Below are 25,611 nucleotides of genomic sequence, written 5' to 3'. Positions count from 1 at the left end.
TGGTCATTCCCTGACCTTTCCACATTCTCCGTATTTTGTGGTGACGGGCTCGAACCCCGGTCTAATCAAGAAGCATGTGCTTCTTGCACTGCTGCACTATGCACTGCTGCTCCTTCCCACCTGGCTACGGAGGTGCCTCAAACTTCCATCTGTCTTTGCAGAGGTTGATAACTTAAATAGATTCAAGGCAGAACTTGACAAACATTTGGAGCAAGAGGATGGGTGAAATAAGGGTTTTTTTTTGGCTGATGCTATATAAGCTTGCTTTCTTGCATCATGTGCTAATGCTAATGCTAATTTTTGCACAATCTCATGGTCATGCGTGCACTCTCAAAGTCATCTGAGCATGCACAGCTCAATTAGTATTTATTTTATTCTATCTCTAACATATATATTTTGTTAATATTGTCTATATGTTTATTTTCACTTGCTGAAGAAGGGGTTCGTTACCCTGAAAGTTCCTTGTATTATCTTAACTTATTAAAAATCGAGTTACTGGTCCACTGGATGTACAGTATTATTATTATTACTCCCATAATACACTTAATATTAAACACAATTTATTTGTCTGTAATTTTAAAACCATACACTTAATACTAAACACAATTTATATCTCATTAATTAAAAACAATACAAATCAATAAAAACATGATTTCCTGTTTTGTAGATGTCATTGAAATCTTTCCAGATTTCTGCCCAGTCAATCCAGTCATTTGCTATTATTAGATCTGCAGATTGAGATTCTACAATAAATTTTTCCATAAACGATATTATGTTGGTTTTTAAATTGATCCAGCCAACCATTGTTACATACAAAATCATCGCATCCAAACTGTTTAGCAAATTTTTACACTTGAGCCTTCAAGATCAGACGTCTATTGAAAATCCAGCACTTCTTTGCGTAGTGAACCATTGAAGCAATGTTTCATCAACGTTTGTAATCTCGCACTTACTAAATTATTTTTTTCCCTGGTTATGTTCTTTTCCAGTGCCGATATGTAAACGCGTTTATTCGTCTACAACGTTGATACTGTTGAAGAGGACAAAGAAAACTTTTTACACACTTCAAATTTTTTGCACTGCATTCTAACTCACAAATAATTTTGACTTTTTTGGGAATTGACACTTTCTTTCATTGGTAGATGTGTTTCCGAAGGAAAAGTTAATTTCTAACTGATTTTACTTTAAAATGACAGTAAAGTGATCTGCATACAAACAGTTATTGTTTCCAAAATTCTTAAACATCCCAAAATAAATTTATGGTTCAATGAATACAAGACAATCTGTAAATAGGGTAATGTAACCATAGAAATTACAAGCGGAACGCCAATGCTCATTGTATAGCTCCCATCCCCGAAAGAACAAGGTTAGGTCATAAACCGCCCCTAATCCGATGGCGAGTAGTCATAAAAGTTAAGTCGCCCCTTTCACTTTTGTCTATTCCAAGAATTTGGTTTTTTCGACAACCTGAGCAATTAAGAATGTTTGCATAATTACCAAAATTTGTACGGTATGTCCGTGTAGTGTGCTCGTTATAACAGTGAGTGATTGTATGGGAATATGCATAAATTAAAATCATAATGACTTTTTGCTCATTACAGTCGTGATCTCGTTATTTCCGGGGTTGTTATAACCAAGTTTGACTGTATATATTACAATCTTGCAAGTCTTTGGATTATCAAAACATTCGAGTTTCATAACTTCCTGTTACTTTTGCTTGTGTTCCATTGGATATTTCCAGGGGGATGGCGTCTTGGCATGTTAGTTTCCTCTCATTTGAACTGTGATCGTCAGGATAAAATGATCATGAAAATTGACAAATGGCTCAACAATATAAACCATCACAGTTTTATTTCTCTTTTAATTATGTTGGCAGGTGATGGTTGTAACTAATGGTTTCAGTTTCAAACACTTTTAATGTTAGTCAGTTATTTACACAGAAGCTCCCAAACAATGTAGTACATTCTTTTGGAAAAAATTTTTTAGTTTTATTTTGATTATGCCACTTTTCACGTTTTTTTATAAACAATTTCACCACTATAGCATTAAATAGAGAGTACAGTACTGTAATAATTGAAGTTATTCTGTTCTTCATTAGTAAGTTTTTAATATATTAAAAATACATTTAATAAGTATTTCATTCCGTTAATAAAAGGTCACACATTGGTATACTTCAAGTAGAATTCAAAAACCCAAAAACATGAAAAAAAAAAATCTGAGATATGTCAGATTCTGCTGCCAATTATCAGTGTCCCAGTTATTTGAGGAGCTGGATATAGGAGATTTAGTCCCCTTCTTGCACTTTATCTGCATTTGATGAATGTGTTGGAGAAATGGCAACTTTTTATCAAATATCAGTTTCAGGAATTTTGTTTCAGCTGCTACTGGAATAGTTTTTTGGCCATTTACTGAGTGAACCTGGCATCTAGTTTTAGACTGGAATAAATTTACATCATAATATTATTTCTGAAGTTAAAGCAAATTTATGATTTCTTAGAGGAACCTTTCTTGAAGAACATATGTCAAATCTTATGAACAGCTTAATTTCACAAAAGTTGTTACATGACATTGTATCATGAAAAAGTTGAGTTCCCCAATAGAGTTGACCACAAACTATCAAGTTTTAAATTTCTAGTATACCATACACTCTGCGAGCTAAAAGTACAGCAATAAAAGCATCATGTTCTTGAATGGATATAGACCAATTATTATCCTGCAATTGTCTTCAGACTTTGATTTCAGTGCAAAACTGCACTAAAATCAAAGGAATTAAAGAATAATGAAATTCAGCCCGTCCAGCTGAAGAACTACCAGATTTTATAACTTTCCATATGTGCTGTGATTTTGAAGTGTTTTCTGCCCACTGATAGACAGATATAGTTTTTATAATTATGATGCCATGTATTTGTGTCAGTATCACTTGATGTACAAGGATCAGGAGTATTATTTTCACTACTGCTAGACTCCTGACCTCTTTCATTAAGAATTCATTCATCACTCTTCTCTAAATTCATCTCCACTCCCCTCTCCAAACTCATTTTCAGATAGCTGTCCTAATTCCTCTAGACAATTTTGAATCTGCACTTGGGTAAGTGACCATGAGATTACCACATTTTAGTAATGCAATCAAACTAGCATTGTAAAAATTGTTGAAATACCTTTTCACGTATAAAGTTTCACCCAGACTAAACTAAAATGGCACTGCACATATATAGTAGTGATTCCTACACACACTCATGAAGTGGCATGCACAGATATGCACACCTGAGCATGTAATTTCAAAAACCATAGGGTGATTCAAATCACAAATGTCTGTCACAAGGTAAATAAATGCAAAAACTTCATTAGCTGTATAAAAATTAGCTACCTTTATTGAAATTTTACATTCAAATTGACTGCTTTCACAGTTTTAGGTATAGAGCTAAAATTTAAAATAAAAATGTATGCAAAATTATTTGCAATTGTGCATGCTATAAGTGTAAGTTAATGCTGTAAGTTAGGAAATGTCATGGACTCACATTTCTGTAGTTAAAAGTGCTGCAAAACTGCAACAATTTAAAGAAGGCAAATGGTCAAATTGATCATCGTGGCAGTTCTAGTATTTAATATGTTTCCTGCAAGCAAAAGCAAGTAGGTTGATGCTTACAGAGGAGAGCCTTAACCTCATCACTTTTTCAACAGAATTCACAGCAATTCAAGTGCAAGAATTTGAATGTGGACATTATTTAGGTTTGCTGGATCCATCTGCTTTGCAACAGGCTGAGTATTTTGCTTCTCAGTCGTGGATTTATTCTTCTTTTGGAAGAAAGGATGCTGGCCTATCTCCATGTCTTCTTTCACAAAGATCTCCAGGTCTGAGGCATCAGGTATCTTTGACTTTGAAATCTATTGGATCTTGTGTTTCTTGTGGCTCTATAGCTTTATTTTCTGTTTTCTTTACTACCTTGTTTTGGTAGTGGGTTAGCACTTGGAGGTAATCATATGGGAGTGGTAGCCTGTGTTCTTTGGGTGGGTTTTTGAGAGCACAAACAGCATGTGAAGCAGTGTCTGGGTGATGTGATAGTATGCGTTATCCTGCTTCAGGAAAATGTTAATAAACTTGCATTCAATGAAATTTTGTGCTAGTGATGGTTGGTAATGACATTTTCATAAGAGGTGTAATATCATCAACAAAAGTTCATATGATGAATTTTTGAGTGCAGATGGTAGCAGTGTTGAGCCTTTTACACAGTTTCTGAATAACTACGTGTCTAAAATGTGATAGGCTAATGTCAGTCACGAAAGATCCTACCTGTTGCCAAACAGCACAGTGCCATGTGTAATATACAGTAATATTTAGGCTCTTATAGTAATAATGATCCTATCATCCCTTCTAATAATTTACCAATATTTTTTAATGTATTCACACTTCCACTTCCACAACACTAGGTGGAAGTTTACTCCAACAATCAATTATTTTCTGGCTAAAAGCAAAATTTTAAAGCCTTAAACACTTTGATTAAGTCTCACTCAACACAGATGCCTAGTTATCAGAAATGTAATTTTCAGAACCTACAGTCTTCCCTGGCAAGAATATCCTTTTGTGTTCTTCAAATAATGATGCTGCTCTTCTCTATACACCTTTTAATAGATCTACAAATAGATCTCTAGTATATCCAAGATGTGGCTTAACCATTCTTTATACAATAGGATAATAACCTCTTGCTACCCATTGGAAAAGTTTCTGTATATCACTCACAGAACCTCATGAGCTGATTTAGCAGCTTTTCTACACTGCTCAGAGAACCATCATGATATGGACTGTACAATTATCTTTAGATCTTTTTCCTTATCAATTTCTTCAGTTTGTTGTTATATAAATGATAAATATTGCATCATCAATATCAAATTTAAATTGTCATTTTCCAGCTGATCTACCTAGTTTATGTAGATTTTCATGAAGAAGCATTCCATGTTTAATTCACTAACCATCTGTGCATTTTTGTTTCATGAGCAAAATAGACAAACTTGAAACACCTATATCAATATCATTAATCAATATTAAAACCAATAAATTATCATACGATAAACCTTGTGGTTCCTCCTTAGTCCATGAAGAGCAGTGGCTTGCTATAACTACTCTGTCAACTATCACTTAACCATTCCTTTATCCATAGTAGTAATTTGCCATATTGCCCCAATTTATACAACAATTGTATAGTTGGAACAATATCAAAAGCTCCATACGTATAGAATGTCAGAATTATTCTTTGCAAGTTTCTTTTTGTAACAATTTAATTGTAGCTAATCAGAATAGTCAGATATGACTGTGGCCATGTATCTGCATTTCACTAAAGATGATTGTTGTTGTTGTGCTGTTGACATAAGGACCTCACGGGCCATATTCTGCCTGTTCATGATTAACTTATGGCGGAATCTTTTATAATATAGTTATCAGAGGTGATTATATATATATTAATGTTTATCAAGTATTGAAACAAAGCTTCAAAATCTGCATTATTGCCAAGTATGTGTTGTAAAGTCAAAGGTTCCTGAAAGTTGGATAGAGAGCAAAAACTGGATTTCTGGATACTTGAATATTGAGGGCATTCTAGGAGAATATATTTGATTGTTAATTGGGATTGACAGAAGTAACATTGAGGAGGGTTCTCTCCCATACGCAAGAACAGATAAGTTATATATGAATGACTGATTCAGAGTCTTGCCAAAATGAATTCTTCTTGCCTGCTTCTCATGAGACTAGAAGAGTCCACGGTTGAGGTTCTTTTTTTAATCTGGAATAGTTTATTGACTTGAGTTTGCCACAGTTCAGTCCATTGATTCCTACATGCTGTTTTAATAATGGATCTATAATCAACACTTTTAGATGGCAGAAAGATCCATTATCAGGATGTTTAGCAGCACGATCCCACATTCATTACCTGGGATGCCGACATGACCAGGAATCCAACAGAATGTGACCATCTGATTGGATGTTTGATATTGATATAATTGAGACTGGATTTGTTTCAGAATGGGATGGTGGGAAGAAGTAGTAGATTGAAAGGCAGTCTGCACATAAGGAGTCTGTATATATAAGAGCTTGCTTGAATTGCTGCTTGGTTATATTGTCTATGGCTAGTTTTATTGCATACAATTCTGCAGTATAGATACAGCATTCTGTAGGAAGAGACATAGCTAATGAGAAGGTAGAGCAAATTGTTGCAGCACCTACAGCTTCACCTGTTTTTGAGCCATCAGTATAAATAAGTAGTTTCTCTGAGTTTTCTAAGGTGTGGGCTTTATATAGTTGCTTTAAATTGTTGTTTGGCAGGCAGTCTCTTCCCCATCTCAGAAAAAAATTATCACATGGAGGTGTGGATTGAATCCAGGAATGTTCAGGAGGAGTAATGTCTTCGAGGATATGCTGAAAGTTAATATTCCAACTAGGCATCAGCTCGTGCAATCTAAGACCAGCTGGGAGGTTTTCGTTAAGTTTATTACAATTTAGCATTATATACTGAGGGTCAAACAGGTATTCCCAGCTGAGATGAGATGGAATACTTTTAATTTTTGCAGCATAGCTACATAGTAAGGATTTTCATGTGAGGTGCAGTGGGGATTCATTTGCCTCAATATAGATGGACTGGAGATGTTCTGAAGGCTCCCATGGCTCCTTAGGGCACTATGTTAAATGGTATTCAGACGTAACAAGGAACTGTTTCTGGCAGAGTCATACACAGGTGATCTCTAATCTAAGCGGGACCAAATTAAAGTTTTATAAAGATGCAAGAGGGAGTGTCTATTGGCATCCCAGGAGATAGTGGAAACTAAACATCTTAAGATGTTTTAGTTTCTTTAGACAGGCCATTCTAAGGTAGGCTATGTGATTGGAAAACTTAAGTTTTCCACTTAAGTCTAGAGATAAATCCAATAAAAGTAAATCGTTGGTAAGAGGAATCGGGTTGTTTTTTAAATATATTTTAGAATCTGGATGGCTTTTCTGTATTTTACAGAAATTAATTGCAGTTGATTTATTTTCTGCTATGGAATATTCACATTCCGTTGCATCCACAATTCTATTCTGGCCATGAATAGTTGAGGTTGCCTTTCAATGGCATTTATAGCTTGTGACTGACAGGAGATAATGAGGTCATCAGCAAACATGTATGATTCAACTGTTTTTGGTATTTCTTGTGTCATATTTGTAATTCTTATAGTGAATAAGGTGCGCTTAGGATGGAACCTTGCAGTACACCCTCCTTTTGTTCAAATGATTTAGACAAACTGTTCATATATCTGACCTGAAATGTTCTGTGGTGCAAGATGTTTGGTATAAATTGGGGTAACTGTTCCCTCAAACCAAAAGAACGGAGGTGCTGGAGGACATCATATCTCCAACTGGTATCGAAGCTTTCTCAATGTCAAGATTAACCATAACCAGATGTTGTCTCCTTACAAAAGCATTGCTGATGTTAATTTCTGCTTTGATCACCAAGTCTAAGATTGAGTGTTTCTTCCGAAACCCATACAGGTTTTTGGTTTAGTTTTGATTTTTAATTTTTTTTCCAACAGACTGGAAATGTTGAGCTGCTGTGGCATAGGTGCGCTTTGTATCTGTTTTGATTATCTGTCTTCTCGCCTCTGAGTAAGTCACTTTGTTTTCTACTTTATATTTCTGAATTTTTTTTTCCTGCTTCCACAGTTCACATGTTTTTGAGAAAGCCGGATGGTTACCCTTGGTTTTGGCAATGCGGAGTGGTAATGGTGCAGTCAGATTGGTTATGTTCCTTTGAACCACAGCCGAGACATATTGCCTCACCTTGACACGCAGTTTGTGAGTGTCCGTATTTTTGGCATTTGTAGCACCTGATGGGATGCGGAATGTATGGTTGGACATGGCAATGCAGGAAGCTTGCTTTTACAGATGTTGATAAGTTAGGAGTGCTAAAAGTAAGAATTATACTCCTTGTTGGAACCAGAGTGCCATCTTTTTGGGTCTTGATTCTCCTTGCTTGGATGACCTTTTGATCATATAAATCTTGGACAATTTCCTCTTCTGATACAAGTAATAAGTCCCATTCTGTTATTACTCCCTTAGAGGAGTTTAAGGTGGCATGGGGAGTAACTTTTATTGGGTGTACTCCAAAGGTTGTGAGCTTTAATAGCTTCACAGAATGTTGAGGTTGAGTTATTCTTGAATGTTGGTTCACCGATTTAGGTGAACCAACAGCAGACTCAAAGCATTTCTGCACTAGGAAGGGTGATAATTTGCATAGAGGCTGATCTGATAGTGAATGTAAGATGAGGAAAGCTGGTATCTCCTCTTGAGGGGTTGTTTTCAACCTATTCAGTTGAGAGTAGTCATTATCAGTATAATTTGTCACTAGTTTTGAGTTCGATAGCTCTAAAGGTGGTTATGAACTGTTTTCCATCTTTGCTCCTTTCAACCCTGGGAGAGTGAATTTCTTCTCCCAGGTTACCAGCCCTGCCATGGGGAAGCAGGAGCAGTGCCACTAGAGTGACCAAGTGGAATAAAGGTTAGTGTGTCAGTCTAAAGAAAAAAGAAAGAAAGGTTGTTTTCCTTTCTTAAACTTGCTTTTTTTTTTTTTTTGTTAGTTGTTGGTGCATCCAAGCGCGAGGCAGGATTCGAAGCCGCCACCTTTGGGTTGCCAGGTAAGCACTTTACCCACCCAGCTAGCCCGGTTGGCTTAAACTTGCTTACAGTTCATAAGACTAAGTTTGTTATTGATTAATGAGAATGTAAAAAACTTTTCAAACTGAAGAACTGTGGCTTTGAGTAAACACTCTATGAATCACTTGGAAATCACTTGCTCACTATAACGCTTGGCACCCGGGACCAGTCTAGATGATAAACTGCATTACTTTTTTTTTTCTTTGACACAGAAGTCAAACTTACAGGTATGTAATTACTTACTTCACCCTTTGGAGAGAAATTATATGCCACTACTGTGAATAGGAGAGACATTTACACATTTTAAGATTGTAGGAATTATCCTTGAATCTAAGATTCTCTCATTATTGATAGCTAAAGATTTGATTACCCCTTTTTCTGCTTCTTTTATATGTAGATGCAATGATCTTTCTCCAGCTTCCTGTCAATTATTAGCATAAGCAAAGAATATTTTGCTAATTTTCTTTGTGTTCTCTTTGTTAAAAATCTCTGGTAATCTGCCTTAGCATGCCTAGACCCCCCCCCCCCCCCATTAACTTGATTGTAGACTAGTTCGCAATTATGACAAGCTTCTATGTGTCCTAATAATTTATGATTATTCAATGCATTTTTCTTCTCTGCAACTATCATCAGTTTGTCTGACAAACATTTAGGTCTAAACTTTGAACAATATTTCTTACATGGTATAAAAAAGTTTAGCCTTCTATAACTCTTACTCAAAAAATTTCCCAGTTGGCATTTGCTAATATCAGTTAGTCCCACTGAAAAGAATTTAAATAGTCTATAAGACCATTATAATTGTCATCATCTTTGTGAAAACAAAATATCTTCCCATTACCATTGGCAGTAGTTAATGTCAAGAGTAAACAGAAGTGTACTACACTGCACCCAAGTGTTAACCAAAATTTCACCATGTAATGTTTGATGGGTAGTCATGAGACAGTTCTGCTTTTGCAACAGAGCAAACTCTTTATGCTAATGACCTCCCAAACATAAATGAAATCTATATGAGTATTTAAGACATGGATGGACATAAACTGTATCAACCTATTGAAGAAATTTGGTACAAACATTCCTAAGAATATTCTAAATACGTCTTTAAAATTCTGAAAAGAAACAAAAATAAACTGCTGTTCCAAATTTACAGCAACATTTCTATGGAAGCAGGGGCAAGATAGAATTATCTTGAGAAAGGAATTAAAATCTTCCCAAGTACCAACAGAACACATGCTGAAAATTTGGTGTTGAAGTGACTTCTCCTTCTTGATTAATGCTTGACCATCCAAAACATCCTTTCATTTATATATACAGAGCAGTGGCTTTCTATAACTACTCTTTCACCTATCACTTAACTATTCCTTTATTTTCCAAATTGGAGCAATTGCCATATTGCTCCAATTGGGCAAATTATGTGTGGAGGAGATTGGATTTGTATTTGTCCAATTATAACGAAATCTGGGATGGCTTGACAAATCTTTAAAAAAAGAATTAAATATAAAATGTCATGAAAATCCACTAACTGGATGCTGAGTTTGATGTGAGAGAATGGATGGACAGACAGGCACACTAATGGATGCTTTATGCTTTACATAATTGTGAACATGCAAAGAATATGGTATAAAGCTTTAACATGGGCAGGAAGATAAAATATAATTAATGCTTGTAAAATATCCGAGTCAGCATTTTCATTTTTAATTAAAGACTTTTTTTTTTATTGATAGATAAAACCATAGAGGTCAGAAATAGTAAACATGAAGAATGTTGTAGAACTCTGGGCAAAGAAATGGAAAATAAAAGTATTTACAATAAATCTACAAATAAAAACCATATACTAAGGCGTGGGGAAAATAAAACATACATATAAAATCAATATACGTATGCGCACTAAAATTATCTCTAGATTCTTTGTACTTAAAATATAACTTAAAACTAACAGAAAAGAAAGGGATATATGGAATGTTTCATTCTAAATATCTGTTAAGTTAATATTACTAAACAGCATCGTCCACCAATATGTTGGCAATTTTTGTAATTCTGGCCTGTGCTAAAATTATACTTAAATGAACTTTGGAATAAGCCAGAAATCACATTAGTATTACTGTATTCAGGACTACTGAACTTTTATTAAGCTAGTAACATACTGAAAACTTCAATCTTTGTAATTACTTGCCTTTGTAAATGTTTCTAATTCAATGATGTTGTTTTCCTGTTGTTACTGCTTGTTTTTATTTATTTGTTTTGTTATGACTTTTTTTGATATTATGTGAGCATTTACTCTTTTTGTTGCTACACCATTGGCAGCACTGTACGTTCTGTAGGTAACTGAGGTGATGCAGCAACAAGACATGCATGAAAAACAGAAAACTAACATTGAGAGAAGAAAAAGTTAGCAAAACAGAATAAAGTAACAAATTCACATTTATTGTTATTGAAGTCTTCAAAAGTAAATGTATGTTTTTGCTCTGCATAATATAAGAAACAACACAAGATACAGTGAATTTACAGTTTGAAAAGGAAGATTAATACAAGTTATCAGATGTTCCAAACTGCATGATCTATTACAGAAGGAGATCAATGCCATTGGAGCAGCCTATACACATACATTACTGAACATTGCATCATTTCCTTGGAGGTAATCTGTTCAAATTATTAAAATTTTTCTTTCTGTAAGAACCTGCTTGCAAACGAAAAGCCAAGGTGAGGCAATTTTTACTACTGTCTTCGTTCTGCTTACTTTGGCCACTGTGTTTACTTATGGGATACCATTCTACTAACAGCGAGGTAGACCATATTGATGACAAGCAAACTTTGCAACAAACTTTTGAGTAATTTAAAACATGTTTATTGTATGGGATGGAAAATTCTCTCTTTTCAATTAAGCTAATTATAAATTGGACAAAGATTAAAATGTTAACAGTAAGGTGTCTATTTTAGTTAGTAATTTCTGGTGGCCACCACTACCATTAAAATTTGTATTAATATTAGAATTTTGGCTGTTAAGTCAATTGATTGGTTTCACATAAAGTGAATCCAAGCAATTGACTTAACAATTGCTTGGTTTAACTTTAAAGTGAAACCAAGCAACTGTTGAAGTGAAAACTGATGTCAAGAGAGTTGTGCTTCTTAAACTGTACAAAAATTATGAACTAAAGTTAAAACTATGCTTTTAACTTGTTCTCATCCAAAATATAAATTAACAAATTTGAAAATTTTTAAGTTAACACAAATTTATCATAAAGCTGAGTATCGGGATTTCGGGTCTGTGTTAATTTGAGAAACCTATGATCACAGAACAGTTAGCTATACTTGTTAAGATTTACAAATACACATTTTTCATGAATAAGGGAGTAGAGCTAATTGTGTTGAACCAATAATCAGTCAGAGTTGTTAATTGCAATATCTTTTGTTATATTATTTATTAATGGAGAGAGAGAGAGAGAGAGAGAGAGAGAGAGAGAGAGAGAGAGAGAGAGAGAGAGAGAGGTGACTGCAGTGTGCTGAAAACTGTGTTATGCTGGAGTGAATCTTTATGTAGTTTTGGGCATGCTTGGATGGTAAACAAACAACACAATCTGAAGTTGATCTTATTCCTCCACTTGTGATTACATTAGTTCAGAAGTCCCCAAACTTTTATACCTTGCACCCTCCTTAAAATATTTCATAAATTTTATTTCTCCCCTTAAAATATTCAAGAAGTTCTTAAAATTACCTTAAAATATTCATTCATTGCAGTTCTTCTGGATGTTGTTGTTGTTGTTGTTGTGGTGTTTTCTGGCGCAAGAGCTACTTAGGCCATATTGCGCCTCCTAAATTAATTGAGTTACTTATGATAACTGCACCGTGGGCAGTTAGAAACGGTCATACATTTTTATTTGTTTTATATACAAAAAGAATTCAGAGAGATTTGCTTCTTTACCTATTATGCTATTCAGAGAGAGAGGTTGCTGTAGATCAGAAATGAAACTAAAAGACATTCGTCGAGCATTGCTGAACAAAGGAGCTGAACAAAGCATATACATTCAAGGAGTATATGCTTTACTGTAAGTGGTTGCGAGCAGTGTGCACACTGCGGAGGATCATTTCCTGTAAGCAGATAGAGATGTGTGAGGTGAGTGTGACCTATACGAGTTCTGGCTAAAATTACTTCTTCTTTTCTATTTTTCCGAAGGCTAGAAGTCCATAATTGTGGTTCAGGTTTTATTTGAAATAGCTTGTTATTGGTTTGCATTTTCCACAGAAGTGTCCATTGTTCCATAGATGTTCTCCGTATGTTATGTCTATAATCAGGATATGGGACTAGGTTATCTGTTGAGGATATGATGGAAGGATGCTTAGCAGCACTGTCTGCACATTCGTTTCCTGGAATACCACTGTGGCCAGGGATCCATGAAAAGATAACAGTCTTCTGATGCTCATGAAGACGCATCAGCTTATGTTTTATGAACTTTAACAAAGGATTTTTAGGTGGGGAAGTCCTTTTCAAAGCTAGAATAGCACTCCGTGAATCAGTATATATTATACTTTTATTTATTGACATTTGCGAGATGTTTTCCAGAGCAAGCTTAATGGCATGGAGTTCAGCAGTGTAGCTGCTGCATTCGGTTGGAAGTGAAATTGAGACAGTTGTATTAGGGAAGACGGCAGCTGCACCCACTCGACTGTCAGACTTCGAACCATCAGTATAGATCTTGGTAAAGTGTGGGTACTTTTGTGAGTGAGCAACATGTAGTTGTTGGATGTTAATATCTGATATAGAGCCTTTACCCCATTGCTCAAAGTATTCATCAGAAGAAAGGGTGAAGTTAGTCCACGGGGGATCCGGATCTTTTTTTTCTCTGATGATATTATCAAGCTGAATATTCCAGCTTTCTGTTAGATTCTGCAGTCTGATACCAGAAGGTCGAATTGTTCTAGGTTTATTTGTATAATGGGTTTTCAATTGAGGATTATGCAACAGTGGCCAAACCGGATGAGTAGGCAGACTTTTGATTTTAGCTGAATAGTTTATCAGCAACATCTTTCGTCTTATGCTAAGTGGAGGTTCGTGAGCCTCAACATAAAGACTTTGAACTGGTGATGTTCTGTATGCACCTAGGGCTATCCTAAGAGAAGAATGTTGGATGGGTGCAAGACGGGCCAAGGTGCTCTCTCTAGCTGAGTCATAAACAGGTGCTCCGTAGTCTAACCGAGATCTAATTAGAGATTTATATAAGTGGAGCAAGGTATAACGATCGGCGCCCCAAGATGTACTGGAGATGACCCGGAGTATATTCATTTTCTTTATGCAAGTGGTTCTTAGATACTTGATGTGCTCCTGGAAGTTTAACTTCTTATCAAAAATTAGCCCTACGAGGCGAATACTGTTCACAATTGGTGGTGGATGATCGGCCAAGTGCAAATCGGGTTCAGGATGCATTGCTCGCTTCATGCAGAAATGTATGGCTGTAGATTTGTGGCTTGACAGTTTGTATCCATTTTGCGCAATCCATAATTCAATGTTGTTAATGGATATTTGTAGATGCCTCTCAATATAGTTCATATTCTGGGAATGACAGGATATGGTAAGATCATCTGCATAGAGATACGAGTCAACGGTATTTGGAATGCTGTTTGTGATGTTTATTCGTATTGCAAACAGAGTGGCACTAAGAACAGAGCCTTGTGGGACTCCTTCTTCTTGAATGTACGTTCGAGATAAAGCCTGCCGGTACCTCACTTGGAAAGATCTGTGCTGAAGGAAGCTTTGAATAAAATATGGTAAATGGCCTCTCATATGAATAGAATGGAGATCTCTTAGGATACCGTAGCGCCACGTGGTATCAAAGGCCTTCTCTATATCAAGGCATATCATGACGAGATGTTGATTTCTGATGAATGCATTTCTTATGTTGGATTCGGCTTTGGTCATGAGGTCTAGGGAAGATCTATTCTTCCGAAAGCCAAACTGATTATTACTGATTATGTTTTCGGATTCAAGGTACCAGGTGAGTCGATGGTGAACCATTTTTTCCAAAGTCTTACTCAGGCAGCTGGTTAGAGAAATTGGTCTATAGTTGTTAGGAATCGAATGGTCTTTTCCAGGTTTAGGTATGGCTATTACATAAGAATGTCTCCAGGAAGTAGGGAATATATGTTCTGAGAATATTCTATTGCAAAAGTTTAGCAATCAATTTAGTGATTTCTGATTGAGGTGTTGAGTCATTATATTGTAGATTCCATCAGGGCCAGGAGAGCTGTTTCTTGAGGTATATATAGCTTCTTTCAGTTCAGATATTGTGAGTGGTTGGTTATAGGTAAAAGGACATGCAGTTTTGAAGTCTAGTTTCCTTTTCTCAGCTTCAGCTTTGATTTTTTGAAAAGAGGGTTGATATGCAGTTGAGGTGGACAACTCACAGAACACCGTTCCTAGGGCATTGGCAATTTCATCAACAGATGAGATCTCCTTTCCATTCCAATTAATAATAGGAGAGGGCAACTTATGATATTTACCATTTAGTTTCTTTATTTGTTCCCAGATTATTCGGGTATCAGTATCTTTGTTGATTGAGGAGGCAAATTTTATCCACGAGTCTTTTTTCGCCTTCCGCCGGATATAACGAGCTTTGGCTCTCAGTCTCTTGAAGTTAATAAAGTTGGCAGTGGTGGGATGTTTGCGGAAGGTGTTCCATGCTTTGTTTTTTTCTCTCTTCGCTTTATTACAATTGCCATTCCACCAGTGATTGGTATGCCGATGGTTTCTTATTTGAGACTGTGGGATGGCGGCTTTTGCTGCTGTTAGTATCTGCATTGTGATATGATCAGTGACAGTGTCAATAGTAGAAGACTCTATTGTGTCATCATCAAAAGATACATGACTGGTAAATTTCGTCCAGTTTGCTTTGGAAAATTTCCATTTTGTTTTTGTTTCAGTTTGTTTGGAATGGGTGGTTTGAATACTACAGATCAGCGGATAGTGGTCACTATTTAGAGGATTGTCATGTACTGCCCACTCTATAGTTGGGAAGAGGATCGGAGAGCAAATTGAGAGATCTATTGCACTGGTTGACCCAGTAGGAAAATGGATATATGTCGGTAAGCCATTATTCAATAGTGTCAAATTTTCTCGGTCAAGTAACATTTCAATGAGTTCGCCACGCCCGTCTAAGACCAGAGATCCCCATAATGGATGATGCCCATTAAAATCTCCTAGTAAACAAACAGGAGGTGGTAATTGGGAAATTAGATTTAACAGTTGCTGAATTGTACATGATTGATTCGGCGGAAGATAAACTGAGGCTAGTGTCAGTGTGATACCGATTACTATACGGGTAGCAACAGCTTCTAATGGTGTTTGTAATGGAATGTGCCTGGAGGGAACTCCTGATTCCACTAGTATAGCTACTCCTCCATGGGGGCTGTTAGTTTCAGATCGATCTTTTCTGAAGATAGTATAGTTTTTGACTGAAACAGATATTTTTGTTGTTAGATTTGTCTCTTGCAAGCATATGGCAGCAGGATTGTAACGGTTAATTAGTTCATAGATGTCATCAATATTTCTGCGAAAACCTCTGCAATTCCATTGTAAGATTTGTTCCATTATTTGGTTTTGTGAGCAGAAGAGGAGTCTTTGCTTTTTGTGAGAGGCTTGTTTATATCTCTCGTGTTTTGATTTTTCTTTTCTTGAAAAATTTGGGCGTCTTGAGTCATTGCTTTCTTCCGTATCATCATCTGCATGTATTTCAAGCAGATCTTCTGAGTTGGTGGTATCATCGGTGTCCATGCTTGAGGGGTGAGATTGCTTCACCTCAACTGGATCTAATTTTTCCGCTGCTTGGCAATGTGGAAGTCTCTGGGATGGAATTGTCAGTGGCGTATTACTGCATTGATCGACTGCCTTTGATGTATTTTGGACCGAGAGGACTGATCGAGCCCAGTCTGAGATCGATGTATCTGGAGGGATGGACACTTCTGTCTGACATGCTATTGACTGGTGACTATAAGCAGCAGAGGCATAAGTGCATTTTGGATTATTTAATTTTATTTGTTTTCTTGCCTCTTGGTAGGAAACTTTATTTTCAACTTTATACTTTTGTATCTTTTTCCCCAACTTCCAGAGGTCGCAGTCTTTGGAGTATGCCGGATGGCTGCCCTTGCAATTTGGACACTGTGGGGTTGGTGCTTTACATTCTGTTTGTGTGTGAGTTTTACACCCACAGTTTGCACATGTTGCATCTCCACGGCATGCTGTCTGGGAATGGCCAAATTTCTGGCATTTAAAACATCTTAGGGGGTTCGGAATATATGGCCGAACGCGACAGTTTAAATATCCTGCCTTGACTGAAGGTGGTAGGTTTGGAGAACTGAAAGTTAATATTATACTCCGGGTAGGAACTAAATTGCCATCTTTTCGGATCATGATCCTCTTTGCCTGAATGACTTTTTGTTCTTTAAGTTCCTGGGCTATCTCATCTTCAGGAACGTTTAATAGATCCCATTCAGTGATCACTCCCTTTGAAGAATTGAGGGTGTTATGTGGTGTAATTTGAACTGGGATTCCACTCAAAGATGTCAAACTTAATAATAGTTCAGAGTGTCGAGGATTGGTGGTCTCTATTAATAAATCTCCTGATTGGAGACGTTTCACCATTTTTGGTGAACCTGCGGCATGTTCGAGGCATCTCTGAATGATAAAGGGGGAGAGCTTGCCCACAGGTTGTGTTGACAGAGAATGTATTATTAGGAATGCTGGTAATTCCTGTCTGCCAATGTCTTTCTTCATTCTCTTCGATAGAGAGAAGTCATGGTCAGTGTCATGAATGTCATTTGCTTGAGAGCTCTTCGGCTCTAAGCATGGAAAGTCACTTGTTTCCATTTCTGCTCCTTTTAGCCCTGGGGGTTGTCTTATCCCCCAGATTACCGGCCCCGCCACGTGGAGGCAGGAGCGGTGCCACCAGTGACCAAGCGGTTGTTGAAGTAAATAAAGGGTTAGTAGTGAATATATAGAGTAAAAAAGAAAGGTAGATTTCCTCTCTCGGTTCTTACTTTTGTCCTTTAAAGTACAGAACCTCTTCAAGTAAACAAAAAAACAGGTGACGCTAGAAAAGAATCAAAACTATAACACTTTGGGAGATCACTTTATATTCGCAGGAAGAAAATCGCTTGTCACTATCGCTTGGCACTCAGGGCCAGTTCTTCTGGAAGATGGGGACATCTTCCAGAAGAACTGCAAATTAACAGACCTGACATAAAATTTGGCTAGAGTATACATGTTTATAAATTAAGTGCATGATAATATTAATGCATTTAATCTCAAAGATTGAAATGAAAAATACGTTGTACCTGAATTAGTGGGATGGTTTGTCCATATTTTGTTAAAAAAAGTGCTTCATAAAATCACTCACCAAAAACAAAGTGTACCCCCAAGGGATCATCCCTCATACTCCGAGAACCTCTGCATTTGTTAGAAAATTGAAAAGGTCACACTTACACACAGACATTAGGATACATTCTATTTCTGAATATGCTATTTTGCATATTTTCAGGGAGACAGTATGGGAAGAATGGAGGACTATGATACTACAAGGTTCATATTATCATATTTCTTTTTCTTACTTCTGAATTTCAGTTCATCAGTAAAATGCATCCCTTCTTTTCCATTTCTGATCACTTATATAAAGGAAATAGCCAAACACACACAAAATGATAACTGCTGAGAACAAAGGGCATCTAGCTCTCAACCTACAGTGTATCTAATCATATATAAGTCAACATCTACTGATTTTGTGTGTGTGTTTTATTTCCAACCTCTCCTACCCAAGTAAATAGTATTTATTTATATCATTAGATTGTTTTAATTCAACAAACTTCATTTGTTAATTTATTGTAGATAAAGTTTAATTTCCCACTGCTTGGTTGAACAAAGCCACTTAATGTGCACTTAGAAACCATACTGATCAATCCACTATATGGTAGGTCTGTATCAACACACACACACACACACACACACACACACACACACACACACACACACACACACACACACACACACACACACACACACACACACACACACACACACACACACACCATGGTGCAAAAATTAAAAAAAATAAATAATAATAATAAATAATAATACAAATATGACAAGTAGTGAATAACACTAATTAAATTAAAGTTATAAAGGCCACCATATCTTTCTGATTAGGCCTGATGATGAGATTCAATATGGGATCCAGAAACATTGCCAATTATATAATTCTTATTATGTGGGAGTTTAACTTACTTAATGTAATATTTTTTACATAATAATATTCACTTGGTAAACAAGTCATGTGTTTTAATCAGTGTTATTCATATTTAATTAAATTATAAAAGCTATCGGGTATATTATAACTGTGTGTAACTGGACACAGTAAATATAAATAACTATAAGTAGTTTTATGCAATATTAAAAATAATAAACATCTATTTAAATGTTAATACCTGAATGCATACATGCTTTAAGGTGTCAACATTTTTTGAATAAAAAAAATTAAATGTGTTAATATCTCACATAAGCATCAATACTTTTTTGTATCACATGTAGTTTTGACAAGATATCATGCAGAAATATGAGCATGAATGAAGAATTTAATTTACTTACAAGTACAGGAAGATGCTGGAATTCAAGTATCTGCCAGTGTAGAGCATGAAACAAGTGATAATTATGATGATCCAGAAAATTAACTGCATACAAAACACTACACATATGCATATAGAGTAAGTACTTACGTTGAGAAATACTAAATAAAATGTGTTTTGGTAGCGAAATTAGAATTTCTCAATAGCACAAATCATACATAAATGATATCTAAACATTAAGTGAATTCAGTACTGTTTTTATAAGATGTCAATTTTAGAAATTGGAAAAAAAACAAAAAAAAAAAAAAAAAAAGAAAAAAAGTAGTACACATTTTAACGTGAATATGCTTTATGCTTTAGTATATGTTACACCTAATTATTAGTTTGCATTAATTGTATCAATAGGGAAATTTCACACAATAATAAATATAGATAATTTAATTGTGGCTACATGACTATGCAATTTAGGGTCGATAAAATTAAATCTAAATCAGGAAATTGAGAATTATTATAGTTTATCCACTAACAGTGAATATGAGCAGATAAGTATTGACTACCCCAGTTTAATACAGATAAATATGAAATTTAACCTATTCAGGCTTACATATGTAAATTTATATTTTGCATTTGGGGACTATGAGGAGTATCAGTTTTCCAAAGTCATTTCATATGCAATTCAAATAAAATAAATAGTGTCTGTTAAATGTACAATTCATTTCAAAATTTTCCAGTATGATTTGCCGTCTCTTAGTTGCATTTCCAACTAATAGCAGACACAATTTTAAAATGTCAGCACAAAAATAGTTTTGAAAATCAAAGGAAGATATTGTACCTGTCTATTTCTGTCATCTGATTTGGATTAAAAAAAAAAAAAAAAAGGCAAAATTCTCTGGAATTCATAGGTTTTAATTGATGAAACTGAATTAAATGATAAAAAAATGGAGGATATGGCAAAAAAAATAATAACTACAAGTTTTTTCTTAGGTTTTTGTACAATTTTTACTGAATTTTTCCAAATATTTTTAACAATTTTTTAATGAATATTTTGAAAATTTTCTGTTTTGATTTTCTGCAATAATGCCACTCTAATGTTCGGCACTGACTTCAAAATAAGAAAAAAATATTTGAAAGCATTTTGGTATAATATTTTTATAAAATTTTTTTAAAAACTACATGAAAATAATTCACCCTACAGAGGCAGAAAGTGGAAACCTCAGTAATGTGAAGCCATAAATGTTTAGCATACTCACTAATGAAAGGGTTCAGAAACACAATTTTAAGAGTTTTATAAAAGATTTTATATCTATATAATTTTTTTTCTTCTCTTCAACTTTCATTAACACACACACACGCACGCACACACACACACACACACACACACACACACACACACACACACACACACACACACACACACACACACACACACATTCAGAGAGGAGGAAAAAAAAAAAAATCAGACTTGCATTTTATATAAAAAATTTAATCAATCTGCACATTTTTAAAAATATTTTTAAAGCAAAACAATTAGGTGAATTAGCAGTGGCAAATGATGCAAGATTATACAGTATCAGCCAAAAAACAAAAAAAAAAAAAAAAACGCACAAAACATCTTTACACCATAATGTTGTGAGCTACTGTGTTCTGCCTAAGAGCAAAAAACTAAAAGTATATACAGAGACAATATCAATATTCAACATTACATAAGGAGTCACCTAATGGTGACTTCTAAAGTCCAATCAACAAGTAAAATATAATGCATATTTGGATTTGAAAAATGCATTAAAAATTGACTAAACCTGGTCATATAATCTGCACATATAAAATCTTTAAGAAAAGAAAGGTGATGCAAGAAACATTGGATTTCTTTTCTTTTTTTTTTTTGGACAATGCTCTGTAAGCTTGCTTTCTTGCATCATTTGCTACTGGGAATACTAATATCACATGGCATTGCCCTCTTAAAGTTTGCTATTTGAGTGAATTCAAACTGCTGGTTAGGACAAGTATCATCATCATCAGCCATTTTCAATCCACTACAGGATGGATTGAAAATGGCCTACAGGATGGCCTCTCCAGCAACTTTCCAGTTCATTCTGTTTTGTGCAATGGCCATCCATTTACTACCCACAAACTCATGAATTTCATCTGTCCATCTCCATCATTGTTTTCCACGTTTTCTTCTAGCTCCTCTTGGGTACCATACCATTCTGTTATTTTCTTAGTCCATCTGTCATCATGTCTTCGAGCTATGTGTCCTGCGCAAGACCATTTTAGTTCTTTAGTTTTGATAAGAATGTCCTTCACTTGAGTTTGCTGCCTAATCCATGTGTTTCTCTTCTTATCTAGCAGTCTGATTCCCAATATAATTCGTTCCATTCTTTGCTGTGTCGTTCTCAGATTCTCTTCCGTAAGTCATGGTGGGGAGTATACATTGGTTCGTTATTTTACGTTTCAGATAAATTGGGATATTGCTCCTCAGTATGTGACTATATTTCCTGAATGCTATCTATCCAAAATTTATTCTTCTCTTGACTTTCAGCCATTTATCATTATTACAGCTAATAACTTGTACCAGATAAGTATGACTCCACCTTTTCAATTACTGCTCCTTCAATCATTATGTCCCTTTCTGTGGCATACTTGTTCATCATTACTTTTGTTTAGCCATATTCATCTTTAGTCCAAAATCCTTACTAACTATGCATAACTGATTAAGATTTTTCCCTAATTCTTGGGGATCATGGTTTATGACCACAATGTCATCTGGTTTTTTTTTTAGGAGCATTAGCAACTAAGGCCATATTGCTCCGAGATATGCAGTCATTCCCTGACCTTTCCGCATCCTCCGTATTTGGTGGTGACGGGCTCGAACCCCGGTCTAATCAAGAAGCGTGTGCTATGCACTGCTGATCCTTCCCATCTGGCTACGGAGGCGCCCAATGTCATCTGCAAATCGTAAATGGTTTAGGTACTCTCCATTCACATTGACTCCTTTCTGCGACCAGTCTAATCTTCTGAAAACTTCCTCAAGGGCAGCAGTAAACAACTTTGCAGATATTGTCTCCTTGTTGAACTCCTTTCTCAATTTTAAATTTGCTACTGTCTTTCTCTAGTCTAATAAAGGAGGTAGCATTCTCATATATTTTCTTCAAAATTGTAATATATGGGGTATCTATGTCTTGTCTTTCCAGTGCCCAAAACATTGCCTTATGCTGTATGGAGTCAAATGCCTTTTCATAATCCACAAATGCCAGGCATAATGGTGTTTTATATTCATTTGCTTTCTCCATTAGTTGTGATATTACGTGAAGGTGATCCATAGTTGAGAATGCTGTCCTAAAGCCAGCTTGCTCTTTCGGTTGATTCTCATCAAATATTCTTTCTAATCTGTTGGTAATGATCCTTGTGAACAACTTGTAAATGTGGGTTAACAAGCTAATTTGTCCATAATTTCCAATTTTTGATTTATCACCTTTCTTATGCAGCAAAACTATGAATGCATTATTCCACTCCTTAGGCATCACACCTTTTCAAATGCATTTTGTGAAGAGTCTTGCCAGTTTGTGTGTCATGTCTCTTCCTCCCAATTTTAATAAGTCTACAGTAACTACATCTCCCCCCCCCCGGGGCTTTCTGATTCTTCATTTTCTTCAACGCATGTTCTACCTCATCAGGAAGGATATTGGGTAGGTCGAATGTGTTACTAATTTGCGATACACCTTCCCCACTTAATAAAGGAACAGATGGGTACTCTTACCAAGAGAGGCTTAAAAACTGCAAGTTGCAGCATCTGGAGGCATCTGCGAGGTGATCTGATTGAGGTGTACAAGGCCTTGAATGATTTGAGCAGGCTTGATGCTGATGGGATACTTCCGCTTATTCAGATTAAGAATCTGAGGGGGCATAGATTCAAATTGAGAAAGACAGTTGTAGAATAGATGTGTGGGAGTTTGCCTTTAGCCAGCAGGTAGTTGATTGCTAGAACACACTTCTATCTGTTGTTGTGGAAGTTGATAGCTTAAATAAATTTAAGGCTGAATTAGACAAAAATTTTGAGTGAGAGGATGGGTAAAATGGGAAGTTTTTTTTTTTTTTTTTTTGGTGATGCTCTGCTTTCTTGCATCATATGCTAAATGCTAATATATTAAAAAGTAAGAGATTACCTCAATCTTTTTCATGGAATGCTTCCAGTCAATTCTCTCCCATATGTGATGAGTAAGATAAGATGAAAAAAGGCGGAAAAAAAAACCAAATTAATGAATTCTCTCACTCATAGAGATACGACCAAATTCAACGAGCAACGGAATCGAAAGCTGAGAGCCCCAACCCAACCCCGAAACACATCAAACCACCACAGCAAGACCATGAGTGCGAGAAGACATTGTGTCATAATAAATAGTTAAAACTGCTTCCGATAATAAATAATTAAAATCACTATTAAAATCACAATTAAAAAGATTAAAAATTATTAAAATTAAATGGATTAAAAGTTACGATTTGGATGAATACTCAAATTAAACGAAATGCACAGCTGTTTCCCTTCCTTAAGCAGACCATGCTTTTCGGATGATCGCCATTTTCACAGGATGGGAATATCGTGAGGTGTTTGTGTGTGTATTTGACTCGGAAATAAAGAGAGATTATTAATTTTGGCACATGTGCAAAAAAGGACCAGAAATCCGATTTTAGATAAGGCCATCACACATTGATAGAATTTTCATGTAGTTTCATTTCAAGTGTTTCAGCGATCAACAATTTTATATAATTATGTTGTATATTTAAAATTACCACTTCATTGAATAGGAATACGTGACCATCATTAACCGCATGAAAGGCCAACTCCGACGTGTTTGCGCACAACGTGCAGACGGAAGCAGCATGTTGCTTGACAAGTAACTCTAACGTGCAATGAGTGGAACCCTCGTACGATGAATCACACTGACTACACGAAATTTACCTGTGCTGACTACACGAGATCATTTACCTGTGCTGAGCAAGAAGGAAGAATTGTGTGATTTTTAATATATTATGGAACTTCTGCATGGGCCTGGCTATAATTTTGAATTCAATATTTCTAAAGAGTTTATTAAGCTGCATGTACCATTTTTCAACTTACGGTATGGAAATAAAGTGTGTTTATTGGTATTATTAACGAGGGTTCCACTCGTTGCACATTACATTTAAGTTAAGTTAAGCTGAAACAAGTTGGAATTGCAGGGAAAATCCTTAGATGGATAGCAGGGTGGTTTCAGGGTAGGAGGCAGAGGGATGTGATAAATGGTTCTTCCTCAGCTTGGGTTGATATAAGAAGTGGGGTTACCCAAGGATCAGTATTATATTAGGACCACTGTTGTTTTTGATTATTTTCATAAATGATATTGATAAAGGGATAGAGGGCGTGATGTCTAAATTTGCAGATGATGTAAAGATTGGTAGAGTAGTTAATGATCATCACCAAGCAGAGCTTCTTCAGAATGATCTATATAGACTTCAGGGATGGTCAGAAAAATGGCAGCTATGCTGTAATCCAGAAAAGTGTAAGGTATTGCACCTGGGGAACAGTAACCTCAAAATAACTTATATTCTTGGCAGAGTCGAACTAAAGCCAGTAGTGGAGGAAAGGGACTTGGGTATTATGATCTGGTTAGATATGAAGTTCTCAGAGCATTGTAGATTGGTTGCAAAGAAGGTCCATGGTGTCCTATCAATGATTTATCGAACAATTGCTAGAAGAGATAAGGACACCATAATCCCATTATATAAGGTTAGATTTATCGAACAATTGCTAGTAGAGATAAGGACACCATAATCTCATTATATAAGGCTATTGTTAGACCACACTTGGAATAATGTGTTCAAGAAAACCACACCTAAAGAAAGACATTGAGCTTCTTGAAAGGGTCCAAAGACGGGTAACTTGCCTGGTGATATCGGCAAAAGGGCGTCCATATGAGGAAAGACTTAGAAAATGTGGGTGTTGCAGACTTTGGAAACTAGGCACCTTAGAGGAGACCAGATTGAGGTGTTTAAGGCTCTGAGAGGAATAAGCAAAATGAATGAGGATGAAATTTTCATGGTTATAAATGATTCTAGAACAAACAGCCATAATTTCAAGTTACAAGTGTGAGATGTTTAGACTGGATTGTAGAAGTTTTATTTTAGCCAGTGAGTCATAAATTACTGGAATAAAATACCTACATGGATGGTAGAGGCTGACAGTTTTTTTTTTATGAAAATCTCAAACATGAGAGGTATTAGAGCTTATAGTACTTAGTACCGTGCTTGGGTTAGAGGTTCAGAAGACAAAAGAAAATATTTGTTGACATTAGACTTGAACT

General features: G+C 35.8%; 1 protein-coding gene across 7 annotated transcripts in view; it reads right to left on the bottom strand.

The window, feature by feature from the left end:
- Nucleotides 1-25,611, bottom strand: part of scrib (scribble planar cell polarity protein) — a 1,177,936-nt gene that overhangs the window by 474,326 nt on the left and 677,999 nt on the right. For 6 of the 7 annotated variants that reach the window (XM_090386364.1, XM_090386369.1, XM_090386366.1 and 3 more), the window contains exon 27: nt 19,296-19,325. The exons of the other annotated variant lie outside the window; for it this stretch is intronic. In XM_090386364.1, coding sequence (XP_090242490.1) covers nt 19,296-19,325 — 30 coding nt within the window. The remainder of the gene's footprint in view (nt 1-19,295; nt 19,326-25,611) is intronic. 7 annotated transcript variants of the gene reach the window in all.

This window comes from Mastigoproctus giganteus, chromosome 12, assembly GCF_048544385.1.
Source record: "Mastigoproctus giganteus isolate SK-2022 chromosome 12, ASM4854438v1, whole genome shotgun sequence".
Lineage (NCBI taxonomy): Eukaryota > Metazoa > Arthropoda > Arachnida > Uropygi > Thelyphonidae > Mastigoproctus > Mastigoproctus giganteus.
This window is presented reverse-complemented; position numbering and strand designations above follow the sequence as displayed.